Source organism: Myotis myotis, unplaced genomic scaffold, assembly GCF_014108235.1.
Source record: "Myotis myotis isolate mMyoMyo1 unplaced genomic scaffold, mMyoMyo1.p scaffold_m19_p_18, whole genome shotgun sequence".
Lineage (NCBI taxonomy): Eukaryota > Metazoa > Chordata > Mammalia > Chiroptera > Vespertilionidae > Myotis > Myotis myotis.
The window spans coordinates 24,738,395-24,759,707 of record NW_023416322.1 but is presented as its reverse complement, the minus strand read 5'-3'; the positions used below and the strand labels follow the sequence as shown (position 1 = coordinate 24,759,707).

Genomic DNA, 21,313 nt, shown 5'->3' with positions numbered 1-21,313 from the left:
GTTGGTGGTTAGAATAAACTGAATTTAGTTTTAGTATTTATGTCTTCCTCTTCATTATATGTTAATTAGATCAATTGGTAAGTTGATTCAATTAGATCCCCAAACAATTGAAATACAATAGGGGAGCACTATTCTCTTATAAACCTGGCAGATGGGCACTCGAGCCTATAAGCATGTTCCTTTTCTCATAGGTGCTCCAGCATGTCCGCCTGCCTTTGCTCAGTCCCAAGTTCCTGGTGGGCACCGTGGGCTCTGATCCCCTCATCAAGAGCGATGAGGAATGCAGGTACGAATGGCTGTCGGGAAAATCAGCCGCCAAGAGTTACTGTTTTCTCCTAATTTTCGTATTTCTATTGCTGCCTAACTAGCGTGTTTCCTAGTGCTGAAAGCAGAGTACCTAACAGATTTTTATTCTTGGTTCGGGTCAAGAGGAAGAGATGAAGAGAGGACTGAACTTCCAGTATTTCGTCCCATTAGTTTTGTAATGTATTGTGTTTTTTGGTGTAGAAGTGCCAATAAAGATGTAGATTTCTAAGATTTTAATGCAAGCTTGTGTTAGAAGAGGTAAGTCTCTGCTAATATATTTCTTTTTGAGATATATAATGCTATTGGTTTTGCCAAAAAGTGTGTCCGGAGCACATTTTCATTCCATCATATATGCCCAATTAGGAACTAGGACTGGCCTTGTTTTCTGAGACTGTGGACGAAGTTAAAGGTCTACCACACTTTTGAAGTAGCTTTATAAACGCTTTTACAAAGCAAACAAAACACCTCCTTTATTGGGCTGTCTCTATAATGTATATGAAATGTAATAAATTTTCCCAGTTTGACAGATTTTACGATTTAGGTTCAAATCTGAAGCCATGTGGTGTTTTTAATCATTTTCTCATTTTAATCATTTTCATAAAAGAGCAAGTTAGTACTCAGAACTCCTTAACTTACACTGAAGAAACATGTTCTAAAATCAAGAAGCCCCTGGCTGGGCCAGTGGTAGTGGGTTATCAGAACTTAACTAAAATCAGAAATCCCTATAACGGGAAGGACATGAAGATGCATTTGCATTTCTTCTGTAATCTAAAGTCTGTCCCTTTAACAGATATTAGAGAGGCTTTAGATTTTTGTCTTTTAAATTTAAAAAACAGACAAGTGGCAGTTTTTCCCCTAGATATTTACAGTACCTGCAGGAAAACCATAGGCATTATGGATGCTGAAATCTGAAGAAATAATACAAAGGTGCCCCTTGTGCATAAAACAGAAGTCAGATTGTACTGATTCTGATGCAGAAAGTAAAGGTGAAGTCACTTGTCAAAGAAGCCCCTTCCTGATATCTTGACCTCAGCATTTACCAGCTCTGTGACCTTAGGCAAGTCACTTTAACCTCTTTCTGCTACGGTTTCTTCATCTATAAAGTTAGGATAGTAATAGTACCAATTTCATAGACTGTGGTGGGGATTAGTGAGCTAGTGTGCTGTACAGCAGCACATGACTGTAAATGCTGTTATTAATTGTGGGTTGGCTTGCTGAGTATCAGCTGTATGGTACTCTTTCTAGGAACCCCTGAAAACCTAATTAAAAACCAGCTATATCGCCCTAGCCGGTTTGGCTCAGTGGATAGAGCATCAGCCTCCGGACTCAAGGGTCCCGGGTTTGACTCCGGTCAAGGGCATGTACCTTGGTTGCGGGCACATCCCCAGTGAGGAGTGTGCAGGAGGCAGCTGATCGATGTTTCTCTCTCATCGATGTTTCTGACTCTCTGTCCCTCTCCCTTCCTCTCTGTAAAAAAAAAAAAAAATCAATAAAATATATTTAAAAAAACAAAAAAACAAAAAACCCAGCTATTAGGAGATCACTGTCTCTGTTTTTAAGGCCGAGAAAGCTAGAAAAGGCTCTTCATCATCATCGGGAGATTTTTTTGGTTTTTGTTTGTTTTATTTTTAAGATAAATAAACTCAGAGGAACTTAGCAAAGCCATATATAGGAAGTGCATTATTGGGTCATACCTGACGACTAGTCCAGCAGGAAAAAATTACTCTGTAACATAAAATAACTAGAGAAATTAAAATATAGTATAATTTAGGAAACATTTTAGAGTTGAGAGAGGACAGAGTAACAGATGGATATGCACTAGTCAGGTACTGTGTCATGCAGAGGACTCAAGTGAAATAAGTACATACAGAAGTAGTGTGCATTAGGATATTTTTTAGGTACAATTACTAGGTTCTTCTCATAAAATAACTTAATAGACAGAAAAAAACATTTCTTTATCCTCAGTAGAGTTGTTGAGAGTAAACCATTCAGACAGTACCAGATAGCAAATCAATATTAAATGATGGCACCATGCTTCTTTTTAGCAACAGTCTAATTTTTGACCTAGTTTTATTACCTTAATTCAGCAAACATTTTGTGCTACGGCTGATGTGCTACTTTGCCAGTATCCTGCAGAATCTAATAAAATTTATGAGAAAGCAATAACTAGGCTGGTAATCTAGTTGTAAAAGACCAGTCCAACACTGGTATTTTCCGTAAGTTATTATTGGCCCCAAGCATGTTGAGGTACATTTGCACTGAGATATGAAGGCAAAATGGAAATACTAATCAATCCATGACTCCGAGTGTGACTGGCATCATTGCTCTCACGTTTGTGACCCTTGTTAATATGGGCTGGCGTTCAGGGTTTGGTTTGATTTATGCTTGATCTCTTTGCCAACCTACCTATTCCTAAACTATGCTGGGATTTGACTAACAGTGTTATTTAGACACTTGAAATAAAGGCAGAATTTTCTCCACAGAGACTTGGTAGATGAGGCTAAAAACTATCTTCTATTGCCCCAAGAACGACCACTAATGCAAGGACCAAGGACAAGACCACGGAAGCCTATCCGCTGTGGAGAAGTACTTTTTGCAGGTTTGGATCTTAATTATGGTGACTAAAGTGAACATTTTAGAGAAACTGTCAAATGAGTAGTCCTTTGGACAGTTGTGATATCCACTGTCATAAGAAACACATATGCTGTCATGTAACTTCAGTCTTACCTGCTGACCCAACACTGGTATTCTCTAAAACAGTGCTCTGTTTGTATAAACCTAAAACCTCATTGCACAGGCAAAACCTTAGAGCGGTGGTTCTCAACCTTGGCTGCACATTAGAATCACCTGGGAATCTCTTTAAAATCCTGATTTCTGGGCCTCATCCTCCAGAAATTCTGTTTCTTTGTTATGGGGTGAGGCCACAACATTAGTAACAAAGAAACAGACTATCCATCTGTTACTCTGTCCTCTCTCAACTCTAAAAGTGTTTCCTAAATTATACTATATTTTAATTTCTCTGGTTATTTTATGTTACAGAGTGATTTTTTCCTGCTGGACTAGTCCTAAGGTATGACCCATAAGGCACTTCCTATATGTGGCTTTGCTAAGTTCCTCTGAGTTTATTTATCTTAAAAATAAATTTTCCAGAGGATGAGGCCCAGAAATCAGGATTTTAAAGATTCCCAGGTGATTCTAATGTGCAGCCAAGGTTGAGAACCACTGCCTTAGAGAGTCTCAAGAATAGTCTAACTTGGTAACTAGTAATGTGTTTTTAAGGCTAGTTTCGTGGTAAGGCTGTGTTAGATTTTTAAAATAGTGGATTAATTCCTCTTTGTTGTGTTGCTTTCATTACTGAAAATAAATGGAACTTTGTATTTGAGTCCAAAAAGAATAAAATTCTGAGGGGTTTTTTTCAGTTTAAGAATATATAAAAGCAAATTGGGAAAATTACCTAAAATCTATTTATAAATAAATAAAGCCACATTGCAGTGGATGTTTTGTTCAAATGAGTCATGTGCATTAATTTATATACCAGTGTGCAAGTTGTCTCATAATTACATGAAACTGTCAAAAAAACATTATCTTATATCAGTTATTTATACGCCTTCCTAGCTTTACTGGCTAGATGCAGCCCAAGACAACCTTACGCTGTATCGTTTTGCTCCTATTGTCTGCCTCTGAATCTGTTGATCTGAGGAAGACTAGGGAGAAATTATCACCCACCCGTCATAATTAATGGAAAATCAGGTTTCATTTAAATCAGTATATTTAACTAATACTAAATGACACTGTTTTGTGTATCCTAATTTGAATACTGTTCTAGGATGTATGCCAGGAGTTTCAATATCAGAGAAAACATCTTAAATTCCAGAATAAAATCTGGCTCCTACTGTGAGGGTTGTGAGCATTTGAGACAAATAGCCTGCTCATTAAACCTCTGACACAATTTTATAATGGAAGTCATAAACAGCTTTTTATTAGATTACATGGCTCCAAATCAAATTAATATTACTTCATCAACTGTGTTCCTTGATACTAAAGAAAAACACAGGCCTTTAGAAAACCAGTGTACTAAGGAAAATATTGCTGGAAAGGGATGCATAGTATTAGTTTAATACCCTGATTTATATGAAACCATAATAAAATAAAATGTGTGCACATTGAGATTTGAAATAAAGAAATGAATTTTCAAATCCAGCTAGAAGGTTAGAAACATTCCTATTTTAGTCTAGCTCTGGAAGTTATTGAAACCCCTTAGAAAACAGTTTTCAAATGTTTTGAGGTAAAGGTATCCTTAGACTTCACTTTTTAAGCTCTAGAATATAGCTCTTATTTGGATTGAAATAGAGATGGTTTGAAAGAATAACAAATGTATCCCAAATAAGCATGCTTTCAGGGAGCACTCAGAGATGCTTTATGGAACTCAGTTTGAACTTGTTATGAGCTTATGAAAAATGTAACTTCTTTAAAACATTTTTTGATCTAAAATGTTATGTTAAGTGCTGGCTAGTGTGGCTCAGTTAGTTGAGCATCATCCCTTGGACTGAAAGGTCACCGGTTTGGTTCCCACCGGGGCACATACCCAGGTTGTGGGTTTGGTCCCTGTAGGGGTATGTGCCAGAGACAACTGATGTTTCTTTCTCTTTCTCTTTCCCTCTCTCTCTTTTTGTCTCTTCCTCTCTAAAATCAATTTTAAAAAATATTATGTTGAATAATACAGAATTCAGTACAGATTACAGATTAAAAAGCAAAATATTTTGTCAATAAATCATAAGAATTTTTGCATTATTTTTAGTTACAAGAGGACCTAGTAAGAAATCATGAGAAGAGCCAAAATCCCTCCCCTAACAGAGTAAAAACAAAAAGAACAGGCTTATGAATTATGGTTCTTCTTTTGGCTCTTAATTACATTTATGTAGTGTGTTGTGCTTTAAAAAGCAGTTTTATGTATTTTGTTTCACTTTAAAGTTTTTTTTGTGTGTGTTTTTTTTTTAAATATATTTTATTTTTTACAGAGAGGAAGGGAGAGGGATAGAGAGTTAGAAACATCGATGAGAGAGAAACATTGATCAACTGCCTCTTGCACACCTCCTACTAGGGATGTACCTGCAACCAAGGTACATGTTCTTGACCGGAATCGAATCTGGGACCTTTCAGTCCGCAGGCCGATGCTCTATCCACTGAACCAAACCGGTTACGGCAAGTTTTTATTTCTTATTTTACAACTAGGTAGTTTACAGGATTTTTCAAAGATCACAGAGCTCAGTAAAGGCAATAGTCAAGCTTTCTAGCTAAATTCAGTCTTCTGTTTTGTCACAGTACCTCCCAATCCCATTTGAATTGGTATCCTTGCCTGTCTCTGTAAAATGGACCCTATACTAACTTATTTAGAAATGAAAGATTTTAGCAATCCTAGTGGACGAAGTAAAAGTCCAACATGATAAGTCCAAGCACTGGTCACAGTTTACAGGTTGGCAGTAAGTGGTACAGCCTGTGCTTTGGGACAGGCATTCTGACCATTTGCGTTACTTCCCCAGTTGGTGGTTGGTGCAGTGGAGATGCCATTTCCAGTGTAGAACGATATGACCCCCAGACCAATGAGTGGCGGATGGTAGCTTCAATGAGCAAAAGGCGATGTGGTGTTGGGGTCAGTGTCCTTGATGACCTGTTATATGCAGTAGGCGGCCATGATGGATCCTCGTATCTCAATAGTGTTGAAAGGTAAGTAAGGTCAATGTGAAATTTTCTTCTGTACAATTCATATAGTTTCATTTGGGATGTTCATTAGGACACAGATAGGACTTGCTGCTTTAATGCTGCATCTGTGGCACCGGTTGGCAGCCTAGACCACTTAGCATGCAAGTCCTTTATGATCTTACCAACACCTATTTTTCCAAGTCTGTCTTCCCTGGCACACCAGTGTTCCCTAAACGTGCTGCTGCAGACCCACTAAATTATTCGCTGGTCCTTAGACATGCGATCCTCTTTCCTACCTCTTCCTCTATGGTTATGCATGCTTTTCTTTATTTGGAAACAGTGCCTACTGAATAGTATTATTTATGCAACAAAAACATGCTTGCATATAAAGAATATATATGTGGATAGATATATACCTTTTTTTTTAAAAAAAAAGAGAGATACGCCCACTCATAGAATAAGACATTTAAAAAATATACTTTTATTGATTTTTTTACAGAGAAGGGAGAAGAGTGATAGTTAGAACTATCGATGAGAAACATCGATCAGCTGCCTCCTGCACGCCCCCTACTGGGGATCAAGCCTACAACCAAGGTACATGCCCTTGACCGGAATTGAACCTGGGACCTTTCAGTCCTCAGCCTGACGCTCTATCTACTGAGCCAAACCGGTCAGGGCTATACCTGTTTTAAAGTATTTTACTGACAAGTGTTGTAGGATATACACCAAAATGGGAAGAGGCCAGAAACCAAATGTAATTCAAAGGGAACTATAGCTCTCTATATATAACATCCTGAAAAAAAAAATATATTCATATGTTACTTCTTTAAGTAAAAATGAAATTTTTTAAGTGAAAATGAATTTTAAAAAAAATAAAAAACATAGCCCTGGCTGGTGTAGCACAGTTGACTGAAGCATCGTCCAGTACATCAGAAGGTGGCAGGTTCAATTTCGCGTTAGCACAGATACCAGAGTTGAGGGTTCGATCCCTGGTAGGGGTGGGTACAGAAGGCAGCCAGTCGATGTTTCTCACATCCATGTTTCTCTCTTTCCCTTCCTCTCTCTCAAAATTAATATTAAAAAACAACATAAATTAGACTTTTATATGCTTTAGTTATTAGTCATATTTAGGGGAAAGAACATATATATTATTATTTGTCAGTGAATATGTGAACATAGCCATACTTTCTTTGTGTAAGACAAACTCTGCTCTTGATGTTCTCGGCAGGTATGACCCCAAAACAAACCAGTGGAGCAGTGATGTGGCTCCTACAAGCACCTGCAGGACAAGTGTTGGCGTGGCAGTGCTTGGAGGATTTCTTTATGCTGTCGGTGGCCAGGATGGTGTGTCTTGCCTCAACATTGTTGAGAGGTGATTTTTTCCCCCCAATTTATTTTCAAGTTTTAAAAGGCATATGGAGAGTGGGAAGAGATTAACCAAGAACTTTGCATACTAGAGGCTCTGTGCATGAGGGTCCCTTGGCCTGGCCTGCAGCGATTGAGCCGAAACCAGCTCTCCGACATTCCCCAAGGGGTCCTGGGTTGTAAGAGGGCGCAGGCCAGGCTGAGGGACCCCACTGGTGCACGGATCAGGCCGGGGAGGGACCACGGGAGGGCTCCAGGGCGTGTCCAACCCAGCTCACCAAGTCCCAATTGGCTGGATCCCAGCAGCAAGCTAACCTACCAATCAGAGTGGTCAGTGCAGGTCATAGTGACTAGTCGAACAGTCAAGAGATCGGACACTTAGCATATTAGGCTTTTATTACATAGGATATGCCTAATTCATGGACTCAGTCAATAGTACAGTGAAGGCCTGGAGGGGGTAGAGTGGAGGGGGTCAATGTGGGGGAAGAAAGGGGATATCTATAATACTTTCATCAATACAGATACATTTTAAAAAATAAAAGGTATATAGAGGGCTCTTTAAAAGAAGCAATTTAGGACACTATGGGATCCACTATTTGGTACTTTTCCCATGGGCTTTAAGGAAAACGTTTTCAGTTGATCTTAAAGTCTAGGAAGATGAAAGGTATTATCTTGGTTTTTTTAAACTATGTGCTCCGCTGATGAGCCTAACATTAAAGTGTTGGGATCATTTTAAAATTGCCTTCTATATAGGATATCAAGCATACCACTTCTGAAATCTGCTGTCTTTTCCCAGTATACTGAATGTAAGACTGCCCGGACTTCTTTCAGAAAAATAATTAAAGCAATCATTCTTTGTCTAGCACATCTTATAAGGACTCCCAATATTTTGTATATGGAGTCTCCTTAATTCTTGTGTTACTAAGGGAAATCTGGGCAGATGCCAAGGTTTACTTTACACTTTTACAAATCCGTTAATTTTGGTGAAAATTAATGGATTCTGTTTTTAATACCCTGCCCCATCAGTTTTTTCTTGCTCTGTCTTAGCGATTAGATTTGGAGTCTCATGTGCTATGATTACTGGTAAGAACATAGCCATATTTCATCCTTATTTCTTAAAAAGAAATGCTCATGACTCCAGAATTTTTTGAAATGGCATTTGAGTTGGGTTACCTGCTTACGTTGAAGAGTTTAACTCCATCTTAAAATTGTAGGTAACTCTTAAAAGCTATGCTATCTGTCAATAAACTTATTTCTTCACTTTTAAAAATTCTGTGCAAGAGGATTCTGGGAAGATAACAGGAGTAATAGCATAATTTTTTAATCTCTCCAAATTCCCACATAAAAATAAACACAGCAACCGATAGCAAAGCTAAAAAACTATGGAAAAGTATGGAGCTTGGTTGCATGATAATGTGAATGTTTTCAACACTTAAAAATGGTTACAGTGGTAAATTTTATGTATATTTTACCACAATTAAAAAAACAAAACCCTGTGGACATTTAAAATAAATTAGGGGAAAGGGTCTCCCCATGAATTCCAAAACACAAATAAGCAAAGCAAACTACCAGTAGGCACAAGACCTGCATGATATTGTCTGTGCAGGAGAAAACGGAAAAGCAGTTGTTGAAGTCTGATAGCGCCAAGAACAGCCAATAGCCAATGCGTGTTTATTAGAAAGCGTGAGGGGGGAAATGTATGAACAGGTGGAGCTAAGAAGGGTTTTGCTTTTTCCCATTATAGAACAAATGCAAGGGACCTACAGCTAGATCTGAAGGACTTAGAAGGGGGTTTCTCAGCATCAAGCACGACTGACATTTTGGGCCAGATACTTTGTTGTGGGGGGCTTCTTTGTGCCCCCCACAAAACAGGATGGTTAATAGAACCGTTGGCCTCTACCTCGATGTCCAGTGTCTAGTCCTTCCTTTTGGCAGAATCTGATAGCGTGGCAAAGGACAGTGTCTTTGTCAGAGCACTAGCCGTGGCATCAGAAGTCAGAGTGCAAAATAGCTCATAACTGACACAGGCACTGGGTCTGAGAGCTTTTCCCCGTAAAACTAGTGAAGTGTGTTAGATTCGCACTGTGCATTTGACCATCGCATGTCCATGCCTCCAGCATCTCGGTCATTTCACACCTTATGAAAAAGATATCACTTACTGGAAACATGCATGTAGTCTGTGGTTTCTCTCACTGCAGGTATGATCCAAAGGAGAACAAATGGACCCGCGTGGCTTCCATGAGCACCCGAAGGCTAGGCGTGGCTGTGGCTGTGCTAGGCGGCTTCTTATATGCCGTAGGTGGCTCTGACGGGACATCCCCACTCAACACAGGTTGGTCCCTTCCAGAGTCAGTCTGCTTCTCCAAAAGCAACACGTTTTCCTTTGGAGAGTCTCCCTACAAAAAGTATAAATGTCGGGTGCCTGGTTGGTGTGGCTCAGTGGTTGAGTGTCAACCCACATGCCAAGGTTGTGGGTTCGGCCCCCAGGAGGGGCGTGTGCAAGGAGGCAGCCAATCGATGTTTCTCTCTCACTGATGTTTCTATCTCTCTATCCCTCTCCTTTCTTAAAAAAAAAAAAAAAATCAAAACATATTTTTTAAAAAGTATAAAAGTCAGGCATACCCTGTAATTTATTGGAAAAATTATTTTCCCTCTAGGGGAGGGCAACTCTTAGCTCCTCCTCAGCTCCCTGGGCAACCAGAGTCGTCTTGTATATTCTCAAAATATGTCTTTCTCCAAGCTGCTGGGAATTTATGATGAATAAAAGAACTATTTTCTTAATATGACTAGTTCCCTCCCCCCAACCATCTCTCCTTAGAAGACCAAAAAAACCCTCTATATCAGTGGTTCTCAACCTTCCTAATGCTGCGACCCTTTAATACAGTTCCTCATGTTGTGGTGACCCCCAATTTCATTGTTACAAATTGAACATAATTAAAGCATAGTGATTAATCACAAAAACAATATGTAATTATACATGTGTTTTCCGATGGTCTTAGGCGACCACTGTGAAAGGGTTGTTCAACCCTCAAAGGGGTCGCGACCCACAGGTTGAGAACCGCTGCTCTATATCAAAGTCAGAGTAAAAACTTATAGCTATAAACTGGTTTATGTGTTAGTCCTTTCTATTTCTAAACATGTGGCACTCAGATATATTCATTGTCAAATATCTTTTCAATGGCTTAAAATGTAGTAGGAATAGAGGCAAGAGAGTACAAGGTAGAGTTGTCTAAGACAATAAATTATTAGTACAAAATGATGCTTACAGATCATGTACTCTAATGCCCTCATTTAAAGATAAGAGAGTGAGGCCAAGAGTCACCCAGCCAATGAGTCCTACAGTCAGAACTACAACTAGGTACCTTGACTCCAACGCCCGCCCTTTCCACCACACCATACCTGGAAGACACCAGCCCCTGATGAGAGTGTAGCGCTGTTGTCCAATGGCATACAAGTCCTTCACAGAAGCAAAATCAGAGTACTTATTGAAAATGTATGTGTGTAATCACAGTTTCAGTGGCTGTGCAGGAAACTAGAGGGGAGAGGAAATGCTGGCTTTTCTGTTCCCTGCAGTGGAGCGCTACAGTCCTCAGGAGAACAGATGGCACACCATCGCCCCCATGGGGACCCGCAGGAAACACCTGGGCTGTGCAGTGTATCAGGACATGATCTATGCTGTGGGAGGCAGAGACGACACCACAGAGCTCAGCAGTGCGGAGAGATACAACCCCAGAACTAACCAGTGGTCTCCGGTGGTGGCTATGACATCCCGCCGTAGCGGAGTAAGTGCCAAGCTACTAAAAACTTTGAAAATCCAGAACCAAGAGAGGGCTGTGCAGGACTCTTGACGTGCAACACATAACACAGGACAGTGCGAAGATGCAGGTCAGGCAAAACAATCCCTGCACTTCTATACCGGGGAAAATTTTATTTTGATTGCTGTTGTCTCAAGTAGTTAGATATATCATTAGAGATTTATGATTTATTTTTTATGATTTAGTATAAGTTGCATCTGAAAGGCATCTTCCTGTCTTATCTACCACCATCTAACTTCACCCATATTCATCCGATATCTATTAAGGCTAAATATTTCTACCTAATATTTCTAAGGAATTCGCATGCCAGTATAAATGTTCTGACAGAAATACGTCTGGCCCCACCACTAGTCTCCACAAACTGGTTTACGTCTGTCGCATTTATAGTATAGGCCAGATTGGGCTGGCCTGTCATATTCTAGACCAGTGGTTCTCAACCTTCTGGCCCTTTAAATACAGGTCCTCATGTTGTGACCCAACCATAAAATTATTTTCGTTGCTACTTCATAACTGTAATGTTGCTACTGTTATGAATCGTAATGTAAATATATGATATGCAGGATGGTCTTAGGCGACCCCTGTGAAAGGGTCGTTTGACCGCCAAAGGGGTCGCGACCCACAGGTTGAGAACCGCTATTCTAGACCATGGATGACCAGTGACTACAGAGACTTCCTCGGTGGGTCTAGACTTCATCCATCCAGGACATCGGCTGGATGAAGAGTGAGATGTAACTCATAAACCAGACCCTGTCAGGAGTCCATCCATGTAGCACAACAGGTGGGAGAACCCAGCAGTGGCTGAAGGCTCCATGACCTGAGGATAAAAGTCAGTTGTGGTTTGCACGAATCGGGGAACACCACTGCATGGCTCAACAGGTCAAAGCATTCACGTAGCTGTGGCTCTTTATTACTGGTACCCAACAGTGTCTAGTTACAGTCCTGCTGTTTTCACTGCTACATTCTGTTGATTTTACTTGCACTTGTTTAGCAAATATTTACTGTGTGCTGGGAAAGCAAAATTGAGTATGATATGATTCCTCCCCTCAAAGGGCTTCCAGGTTAGTGAAAGAAAATGTTTGCAGCTAATGATAAAAGACCAATGTATAGTAGTGGCCTGTGCATTAGAGGAGAGCATGGGCAAATAGGCTTACTGCTTTGGGGGGCAGTGAAGAGACTCATCAGAGAAAGGCACATGTAAACTAGTTCATGAAAGAATAGATGTTCTAGAAGAAGGAAGGAAAACAGCAGCCGGGGAGCATGTGCAAAAGAATAGAGATGTGAAGTGTACGGCATTTTCTGGGACTAGAATCAATATAGTATTACTGCAGCATTGGTTTAAAGTTAACTTTCGTGGCAGTTTAGATAGTGGATTAGAACAGGCAAATACCAAAAAAATAGAGCAATTTGAAGGTTCTGGTTCACTCCCAGAGAATGCTTTTTCTAAAATTTAATATGTTTTGAACTCTGTTAATATCCTAATTGAATATAATTTTCTAGTTCCCGTAATTTAATAGATTTTTGTTTTTTCCTCTAACACAGACAAAAATCTATTAAATAATAAGTAAACCAAACAAACAAAACAAATCAAGCAAACCAGAAGGTAAGGCCATAAAGAATTATCTTAAAGAGATTTATCTAGAAACCATTCTGCATTTTCCCAGGGATCAGTTTCTTTAGCAGACACTGTGTTTCTGTCTACAGGTTGGCCTAGCGGTGGTGAATGGACAACTCATGGCTGTAGGAGGTTTTGATGGCACAACATACTTGAAGACTATTGAAGTTTTTGATCCTGATGCCAATACATGGAGGTAACTTTTCAGCTATGTTGTGAATCACTCACTGCTGCCTTGAATTACCTCTTGCAGTTTTTGAAGAGGGCTGAAGTTACCCATATTTGGTGGTTTATTTTGACTTAATTGCTTTAAAGTGGCTGGCATCTTACAAAACTCTTCTTGGTAACTGTCCAGATTTATACTTGAGAAGACAGAAACGGGGGTGGGGTGTCTCTCTAGGCCCATCGTTTAGCAGAGGAAAAGGAGGCACAGAGAAAGTAAATGACCGAGTTCCACTTAGAACCTTGACCTTTGTCTCTCAGTGCAGTTTTTCGGTGTCCAGTAAAAACAAACTGCAATTACTTTAAAAAAAAAATTTTAAACCAGTATTTTTTCCTTGAGCTTTTAAAATCTATTTAAAATTTACTAGACTTTAAAATAGAATAATATATTTTAAGTCACTTTTAGGAGGAGGCTATATTTTATTTAAGGTTTAATTTTACTTTGCTTTTAAATCTTTAATTGTCTAACAAATCCTAAGGACTTAAGTGGTTCTTATAAATTCACATAAATCAGGTGGCTCATGCATTTATTTTAAATACTCAAAACGCTTACAAATTTAGCAAAATTGTCTTAAACCTCTAAACTTAAAATCATGGGTTTAAATCTACTTAATCACATATTTTACATTTGATTCACAAATTAATCTGATATACTTTAAGTTCTTATGTTTAAGAAACACTGGCATATTAAAATATCAAATATAGTTAATTCTCAAATTTAACAAAAATATCAATACTGATAGTTTGACGTACTTCATACCAGCCTTTTAAGGAAAGTTTTACCTTCCACACAATTTGAGGCCTGTTTTTCAATAAATGTGAGCTTCTTTGCCTAAACAAATTCTAGGGTAGGCATCTCAGTGGTTGAGGTTGCACATCAACCACAGGTATCAGTCGACATGAGATCTGAGGCAGCAGACATCCTGAAAGGTTTTCTCATGGCTGTGAAAGGTCAGCTGAGGTCTGTTTTATAGCCACTACTCCAAAAGGGGCAGTCTCATAGCCCATCCTGTTGTTCTAAGTGTACATTTTCTAATTTTGTGCCTGTAGCTACCCACCCAGATTTTTCATGTTTATAAGATTCAACTAATGAATTTACTGAGTTCTTTGTCTAGTCTTCATCTCTAGAAAAGCCCGTTTTCACAGATATTTAGGTGACATTCTTTGAATTCTGCATCTCTTTCCTGGCTCTGTAAGGCTAAGCCCAACTAATGACATTGTAGCCCTTTTTGCTTCAACCTTGTTCATTAAGTAAAGATGCACCGAGTGTTGTAGACCCTGGGAATTCAAAAGTGAACAAAATAGAACTCCCTGCCCTCCAGGAGCTGACATGAGGGAGGGAGACATAGTGCCATTGCAGGGGGCGGGCATTGTGGGGAGGGGGCTGGAATGTCCATTGTAAAGGGTGGCTCAGGAAGTCCTCACTGCAAAGGTAACATCTAGCAAAGCCTAGTACAGGTAAGGGAGATATAATGGCAGATTTTCATGAATAGGGGTATATTTCCTTCCACATACAGCTTTCTAACTTTAGTGGGAATTTGAGTAAGACATTTACTTCTGCCTCTTAATCACTATGATCTTAATGTAAGGACTTGTTTCTCAATAACTAAGTAGAATTATCTGTTGAAAGATAACTAAATATAGTAGTTATAGATCCCCAACTTAACTCCTCTGCCAGCCATGAGAAAACTGGTGTTAATATTCTTTCCCATAGAAATCCTTGTTTACATGTCACAAACTAGATGCTGACTTTAATTACTTACGTCCAGTTTTGTTCCATGAAGGGTTTGTACGTACAAACGGCCCTAGCTGGTTTGGCTCAGTGGATTCAGTGTCGGCCTGCAGACTGAAGGGTCCCGGGTTCTGTTCTGGTCAGGGGCACATGCCTGGGTTGCGGGCTCCATCCCCAGTAGAGGGTGTGCAGGAGGCAGCTGATTGATGATGTTTCTCTCAATATTCCTCCCTCTCTAAAATCAGTAAAAACTAATTCATGAAGGTTAGGCAAAAGGAAACATGGGTGGGAAAATAATACAGCCAGGACAAAAATTAGACACAGTCTAGGTGTAAAGTCACGATGCAAAAAGTAGATATAAAAGCCCCATCTACTTTTATTCTTAAAACAGTCCCCTCTAAGTTGTAGCATTTCAGTCAGCATCTAAAATAATTCCACCACTTGCCAGTGCTCAATTCCAGCTCTTAATCTTTGGAAGCGAAGTTTGAAAGCTAAAAATATTGTGATCTAAAACAGAGACAATGGTGTTTTTTTCCAGTTAGAAATCAGATTTTCTTTCTTTACAGGTTATATGGCGGGATGAATTACCGTCGGCTGGGGGGTGGAGTAGGAGTTATTAAAATGACGCATTGTGAGTCCCACATATGGTGAACGTCTAGAAGACAGCTGTGTGTATGCTCTGCTGTATTCTGGAGCGCTTTGACTTTGTAGCTTTCTAAGCTCGGGAAAACACGAACAAATTTTATTCTTTGCCGGTGCCTCAACTATGGAAACACAAACAAAAAGTACTTCACCTGTAGGATGCCATCTTTGCACAATAATGTTCAGTTCTGTGCAGAATATTTATTTTTGATTTTAATTTATCATGGTTGTTTTTTTAGCTTTCCTCCCAACCAAAATAAAAAATTCCAAGCACTGAAATTTTAAGATACTAAGTTTGAAAATGTTAATAAGGGGAATAGGGCTATCTATGATCTAGCTGTTATTTCTAGGCACTCCATCCACGATTCCACTCCTTACAAGGACTACCAGTGACAAAGATCAGAATGCAAAGTGTCTAAGTTAGCTATCATTCTTGCACTAAGCACCAGAAGACTTGAAAATCTTTTTAAAAAGTATTAAATCAATAAAACCAGGACTCAAAGTTTTCATCAGTGGAACTTTGCATCTTGTTTCCTTCCGTATGACCTTGTTTTCTGCTACATTTCAAGTTTTTTCTACCCACTATTTTATAGTGTCTGCTAGATCTAGAGCCCTACTGTGTGCCTCTACAAAACAGTATGCGATTCTCACGTACTGTCTTGAGAATCATGTGCAACTCTGCATGTTTTTACTCTAAAACATTACCGACTGACTGAAGCAACTTTCCTTTTGATTTGCATATTGCTACCAAGGACCAGCAGGGAGAAATGTGCTCTCCCCAGCAGTGAATTGTTGTAAAACTTACATTTGATACTCAGGCTGCTGAAGCTGAGGCTTAACTGTAATCACAGCTGCCAAGGAATGAATTTTTCAGTTCACGTGATAGTACATGGGAAGGGGTGTAAAACCAGCTGAGGCATTTTATTAATATCTTGGTTCTTTTATACAGCTATATATTATTATCCTCCTCATTCTATAAAGTCACTGCTACTACTCTCACATTGCACTTTTTGAAGAAAAGTTAAAAAGTTTTAAGGAGAAAATGCTAAAAATTTCAGTGGTTGAAATATTTTGTCATTGTGTTCATAGACCTTCTGCAGGAAGGAATAACCTTCTCCCCGCAAAAAAATATTTGGCAACTTTTGTGTTTACATTTAAAAATCATTTGCACCTTTACAAGGAAAAGTATTTGGTAAACAATTGTTTACGTGTATCATTTATGCTTTTTTCTAGCATGTATAACTTTTTAAAATAAAGAGTACTTACCATAAAAAAAGTTTGGTTAATGTTTTTTAATCCTTGTGTCTTTACTATTTATATGTTGTTTCTATATCATTTATATTTCCTTTATATAAAGTTAATAAATCTGAAGAAAAAGGGATTGCTAGCTAGAATTATAAGTTGTATTTTATAAAGACATATAAAAGTTTAATATATATATATAACAATGTTTATATTAATATATTTAACTCTTATATAATTTAATTATAAATATTTAATATATTACCTAACCTATACACTTGTTTTCTAGTATAGGACTTAGAATCATAGAATTTGGAGCTAGAAGGACTCAACAATTCATCTATTCCAGACCCATTTGTTTCTTTGCTTTAAGAGTGAAAACCCAGAAATCCCTTCCGTAGAGTAAGCAGGCAATGATAAAACCAACTTTAGAAATCAGTTGCCCAAACTCCCACTCCATTTCTTTCTGTGCCCCATTGCCTCTGCAGGGCAACCTGAAACGGCCTGAAACTAAATACACTAACAAACCTTATTTAACTGGTTAATAACATTGAAAAAGTATAAAAAATACGAGATCCTTACAGTACTGCATCGTTAACAGCCAGTCTTCAAGGCAAAATCACCTATTTCCCAATACTAGAGTATTACCTATATTGGAAGAAAAGGAGAATGATAAGAACTAAATTCAAGAGGTGAGACTCTTTATACATAGGGAATTCCCCAATGGGAACGATTCATATGGCTGTGATTCAAGAACAGAGACCCAGGAACTACATTACTGGCCAGTGTTCATTGGAGCCAGGTTTATTACAACTTACTTGCATAGTGATTTCCTCAACACTATAACTGGGCCGTTGGGGTTTTTAACTCGCAGATTTGTCCACACTCAGCCTCCAGCATTTCATTAATTACAGCTCTGGTTTGCTTACCCCTGGCTCTGGTTCCCACGTAGTTTCTGCTCCAGTGAGCATGACTCCCTGTATTCACCTGTTTGTCTCTACAGTCTTGGGGGCAGCAATTCGCCCTGTGTCCTCCCCTCTCTTAGGGACCTAAAAAGAGTCATTGACTTTTCCATCTGTTCTTTTTACTTATTGCTCAGGATAGAGTGGCAACTTCCAACCTCCTTCCATATGAAACTAGAAACCAGAAGTAAAGAGTGTAGTTTTGAGTAATAAGTTATGAATCATCTCAATAGATACAGAAAAATAAATTTGACAAGATTCAACATCCATTCATAATAAAAACCCCTCAACAAATCAGAAATAGAAGTGGACGTCTTTAACCTGACAGGACACCTATGAAACACCTACAGCTAACATCATATTTAACAGTGAAATATGCTTTCCCATTACCATCAGAAACAAGACGTACTTTCTTACCATCTATTTCTTATACTGAAGAGTAGCCAAGGCAAGTTAGCACAGAAAAGGAAATATAAAACATCCAGATTGCAATTAAAAAATAAAACTGGCTTTATTCACAAATGACACCAATCTTGTATATAGAAAATCCTAAGGAATTCACTGAAAATACTAACGTAAACAACTCTAGTGAGACCATAGGATACAAGAGCAATATATAAAATCAATTGTATTTCTGTGCAATAGTAACAAACAGTCCAAAAATGAAATTAAGAAAACAATTCTAGTCTCAATAGCATAAAATACTTAGGAATAAATTTAACAAAGTGCAATATTTGTATACTGAAAACTATAAAACTTCGTTGAAGAAAATTTTGAAAGATTTAAATAAGTGGAAAAATATCCCACGTTCATAGATTGGAAGTCTTAATATAATTATGACAATACTCCCCGATTCAACACAATCACTATCAAAATCAAAGCTGTTTTACAGAAATTGACCAACAAATGCTAAAATTCTTATAAAAATGTGAAAGACCCAGAATAGCCAAAACAACCTTGAAAAAAGCTAGAAAAGTCATACTTCCTGATTTTAAAAAACACTACAAATCTACAGTAATCAAGTCAGTGTGGTATAGGCATGAGAACTGACATATTATAAATCAATGAATCCAGAAATAAACATTTATAGCCAACTGATTTTTAAGAAAGGTGACAGACAATTCAATGGGAAAATAATCTTTTCTATAAATGGTGCTGGGACAAATGGATATCCATATGTCAAATGAATTTGGATGCTTACCTCACACCACACATAAAAATTAACACAAGATGGATTACAAACCTAAAGTTAAGAGTTAAAATTATAAAAATCCATAGAAGAAAACATAAGAATAAACTTCAGGACTGATGATTTCTTAGATGACAGCAGAAGGACAATAAAAACATTGATAAACATCAATATTTAAAACTTTTTTGCATTTCAAAAATAAATGAGCTCATTCTGATATTTCCAATTAAAATTTAGTAGTATAGTTTCTACTTAGCTTACCTGATATTATAATTGTGTATCTTTTACACTGTAAAACTTGGTTCCTAACATTGTTATAATTATGTTTCATCTTAATAATTGGTAAAATACCAATATTAATAAAAATATAACTGAATGACATTTAATATTCCTTTGCTGCTCTTCTTTTCCTAGGATATAGACCACTAACGATGCACAAAATAGTAGTAAAGATAGTAAGAATAGTTCTTTGTGTGATTATAGCATGAACTTCATATATATTTAGGTTCATTTGTTTTCAATTTTAAGGATTGCTTTTTTTCCCCTTTTGGATCTGATTTTGTTTTATAGCTATATAAACCACTTATATGGTTCCAAACTATAAATGGAACATTCAAAGAAGCCTTAAGATACTAAGGCTTTCATTCCTGTCTCCTCTCCCCAATTTCTTCCTTTCTATTAGTAACCACTTTTATTAGTTTTTGACTTGTCCCTTCCATTGTTGCTTTCTTAACATAAGGAAATACACACACATATTCCTCCATTACTTCTATAAAGGAGAGCATACTATACACTAACTTCTCCATAGGGTCTGTACCATTTCTAACACCCCTTTAACTGTTTTCCTTCTTCCACTCTTGTCTCCCTACAATTTCTCCCTGTATTACAATAACTTATAAAATATAAAGTGGGTCATATTACTCTCCTGCTTCAGGGTCTTCCCATTGCATTTAGGATAAAATCCAATTTCTTCACAGTACCTATGAAAACTGAGATGATGGGAATCCTGCCTAACAGGTTTGGCTCAGTGGTTAAAGCATCGGCCTGCAGACGGAAGGGTCCCGGGTTCAATTCTGGTCAAGGGCACATGCCCAGGTTGCGGGCTCGACCCCCAGTAGGGGGCATGCAGGAGGCTGAAATCAATAAAAATACATATATTTTAGAAAGTCCTCAGGGCACAAACTCCTTCCAGGCCATGTTTCCTGGTCCTTAGGACCTGACCCTCATCCTTGTGACCTAAAAGAGCAGCTAGAGTACCAGTCATTACATGTGTGCCAATCAGCATAGTTGGAAGAAGAAAAGAGCAAGGGGTACATGCCTGCTGTGTTTTAAGGAAGATTCCTAGAAGCTCTACATAACGCTTCCACTTATATGGGTCAGAACTTAGAAACCTCTGAGAAAGGCTGGAAAATGTCATCCTGTTTCTGGGCAGCCATGTGCCCAGCCAAAAGTTGAGAGTCATAGCACCATGGAAGAAGTTTCTGCTGCAGTCTCTTCAGTTCCATCTCTTACTGTGCTTCAGGCACGCGATTCCCTTTGTTCCTCAAATTGAGCCCTTATCTGTTCCAAGGCCTTCACTCCTGCAGTGTCACCTGCCTAGCACACTTGTCCTTAGGTCTTCATGTGGCTAGTTCCTGCTCCTTACTCAGGACTCAGCTCCCCTGTCACTTACTCAGAGAGCCTTTCTTTGATAACTGTAAGTAAAGTAGGCCCATCCCACTCATCCTTTTTTCCATCTCACTGCCTTATTTACTTTATTGTGTTTATCTCTATATGAAATTATCTTCTGCCTTCCTCCATTAGAATATAATTTCCACAGTGCAGGGATCTTTTTTGTCTTCACTGCTATATTCCCATTACCCAATACTAAGTACACAGTAGGAGCTTAATATTGAATGAATGAATGTCTGACTCCAAAGCCCATGCTTTTTCTACTACCTCTCCTGTTCCTAACGTAAAACAATGCCACACTCCAGAAACTTGGTTTTTTTTTTAGACTAATAGCCTATTAAAGTTATTTTCTTCCAAACAAGATTTTTAAAAACATGGTTTCTAAAGTAAAACAAAACTTTTCTATACTCAGTAAAAAGAAGAGGTTTACATATAACCTCTAGGGCAAGTTTCTAAAGTTGGTAAATTTCATCTGCAAAATGGAAGAATTGATTAAATTTCATTCATTTTATCTACAGATATTTACCAAGCACTGTGCTAAAGCAAAATTGGGGACATGAAGAAAATCTCTGCCTTCCATATGTGTAATTTTTATGACTCTCTGTAATTGTTGGTTTGTAACCTTTGTGCTAGAGAAAAAAGCCCATGACTTCCCATTCCTGAAACATTAATTAAAAATCTGTCACCAAGACATTGCTTCATTTTAAAAGTGAATACATTTAATTCAACATTGCAATAAGAACTGAATAATATTAAAAGCAGAAGCATATTAGTGGCTTTAAAAAATCCATATTCATTTTTAGTTTCCTTTGCAGAGGATTTTTTGATTGCTAGTTCTCTACAGCAAAATTGTGC

The 21,313-nt window shown here is 38.2% G+C and overlaps 1 protein-coding gene across 12 annotated transcripts in view; it reads left to right on the top strand.

The window, feature by feature from the left end:
* The window catches only part of KLHL20 (kelch like family member 20), a 33,277-nt gene extending 16,593 nt beyond the window's left edge, over positions 1-16,684 (top strand). For 6 of the 12 annotated variants that reach the window (XM_036343296.1, XM_036343293.1, XM_036343295.1 and 3 more), the window contains 8 exons: positions 192-286; positions 2,790-2,905; positions 5,847-6,030; positions 7,235-7,378; positions 9,570-9,703; positions 10,945-11,153; positions 12,888-12,994; positions 15,319-16,683. In XM_036343296.1, coding sequence (XP_036199189.1) covers positions 192-286; positions 2,790-2,905; positions 5,847-6,030; positions 7,235-7,378; positions 9,570-9,703; positions 10,945-11,153; positions 12,888-12,994; positions 15,319-15,403 — 1,074 coding nt within the window. In that variant the 3' untranslated portion in view covers positions 15,404-16,683. Of the gene's footprint in view, positions 1-191; positions 287-2,789; positions 2,906-5,846; positions 6,031-7,234; positions 7,379-9,569; positions 9,704-10,944; positions 11,154-12,725; positions 12,787-12,887; positions 12,995-15,318 lie in introns of all 12 variants that reach the window. The other 6 variants (XM_036343290.1, XM_036343289.1, XM_036343288.1 and 3 more) reach the window with 3 other exon arrangements.
* The last annotated feature ends 4,629 nt before the right edge of the window (positions 16,685-21,313 follow it).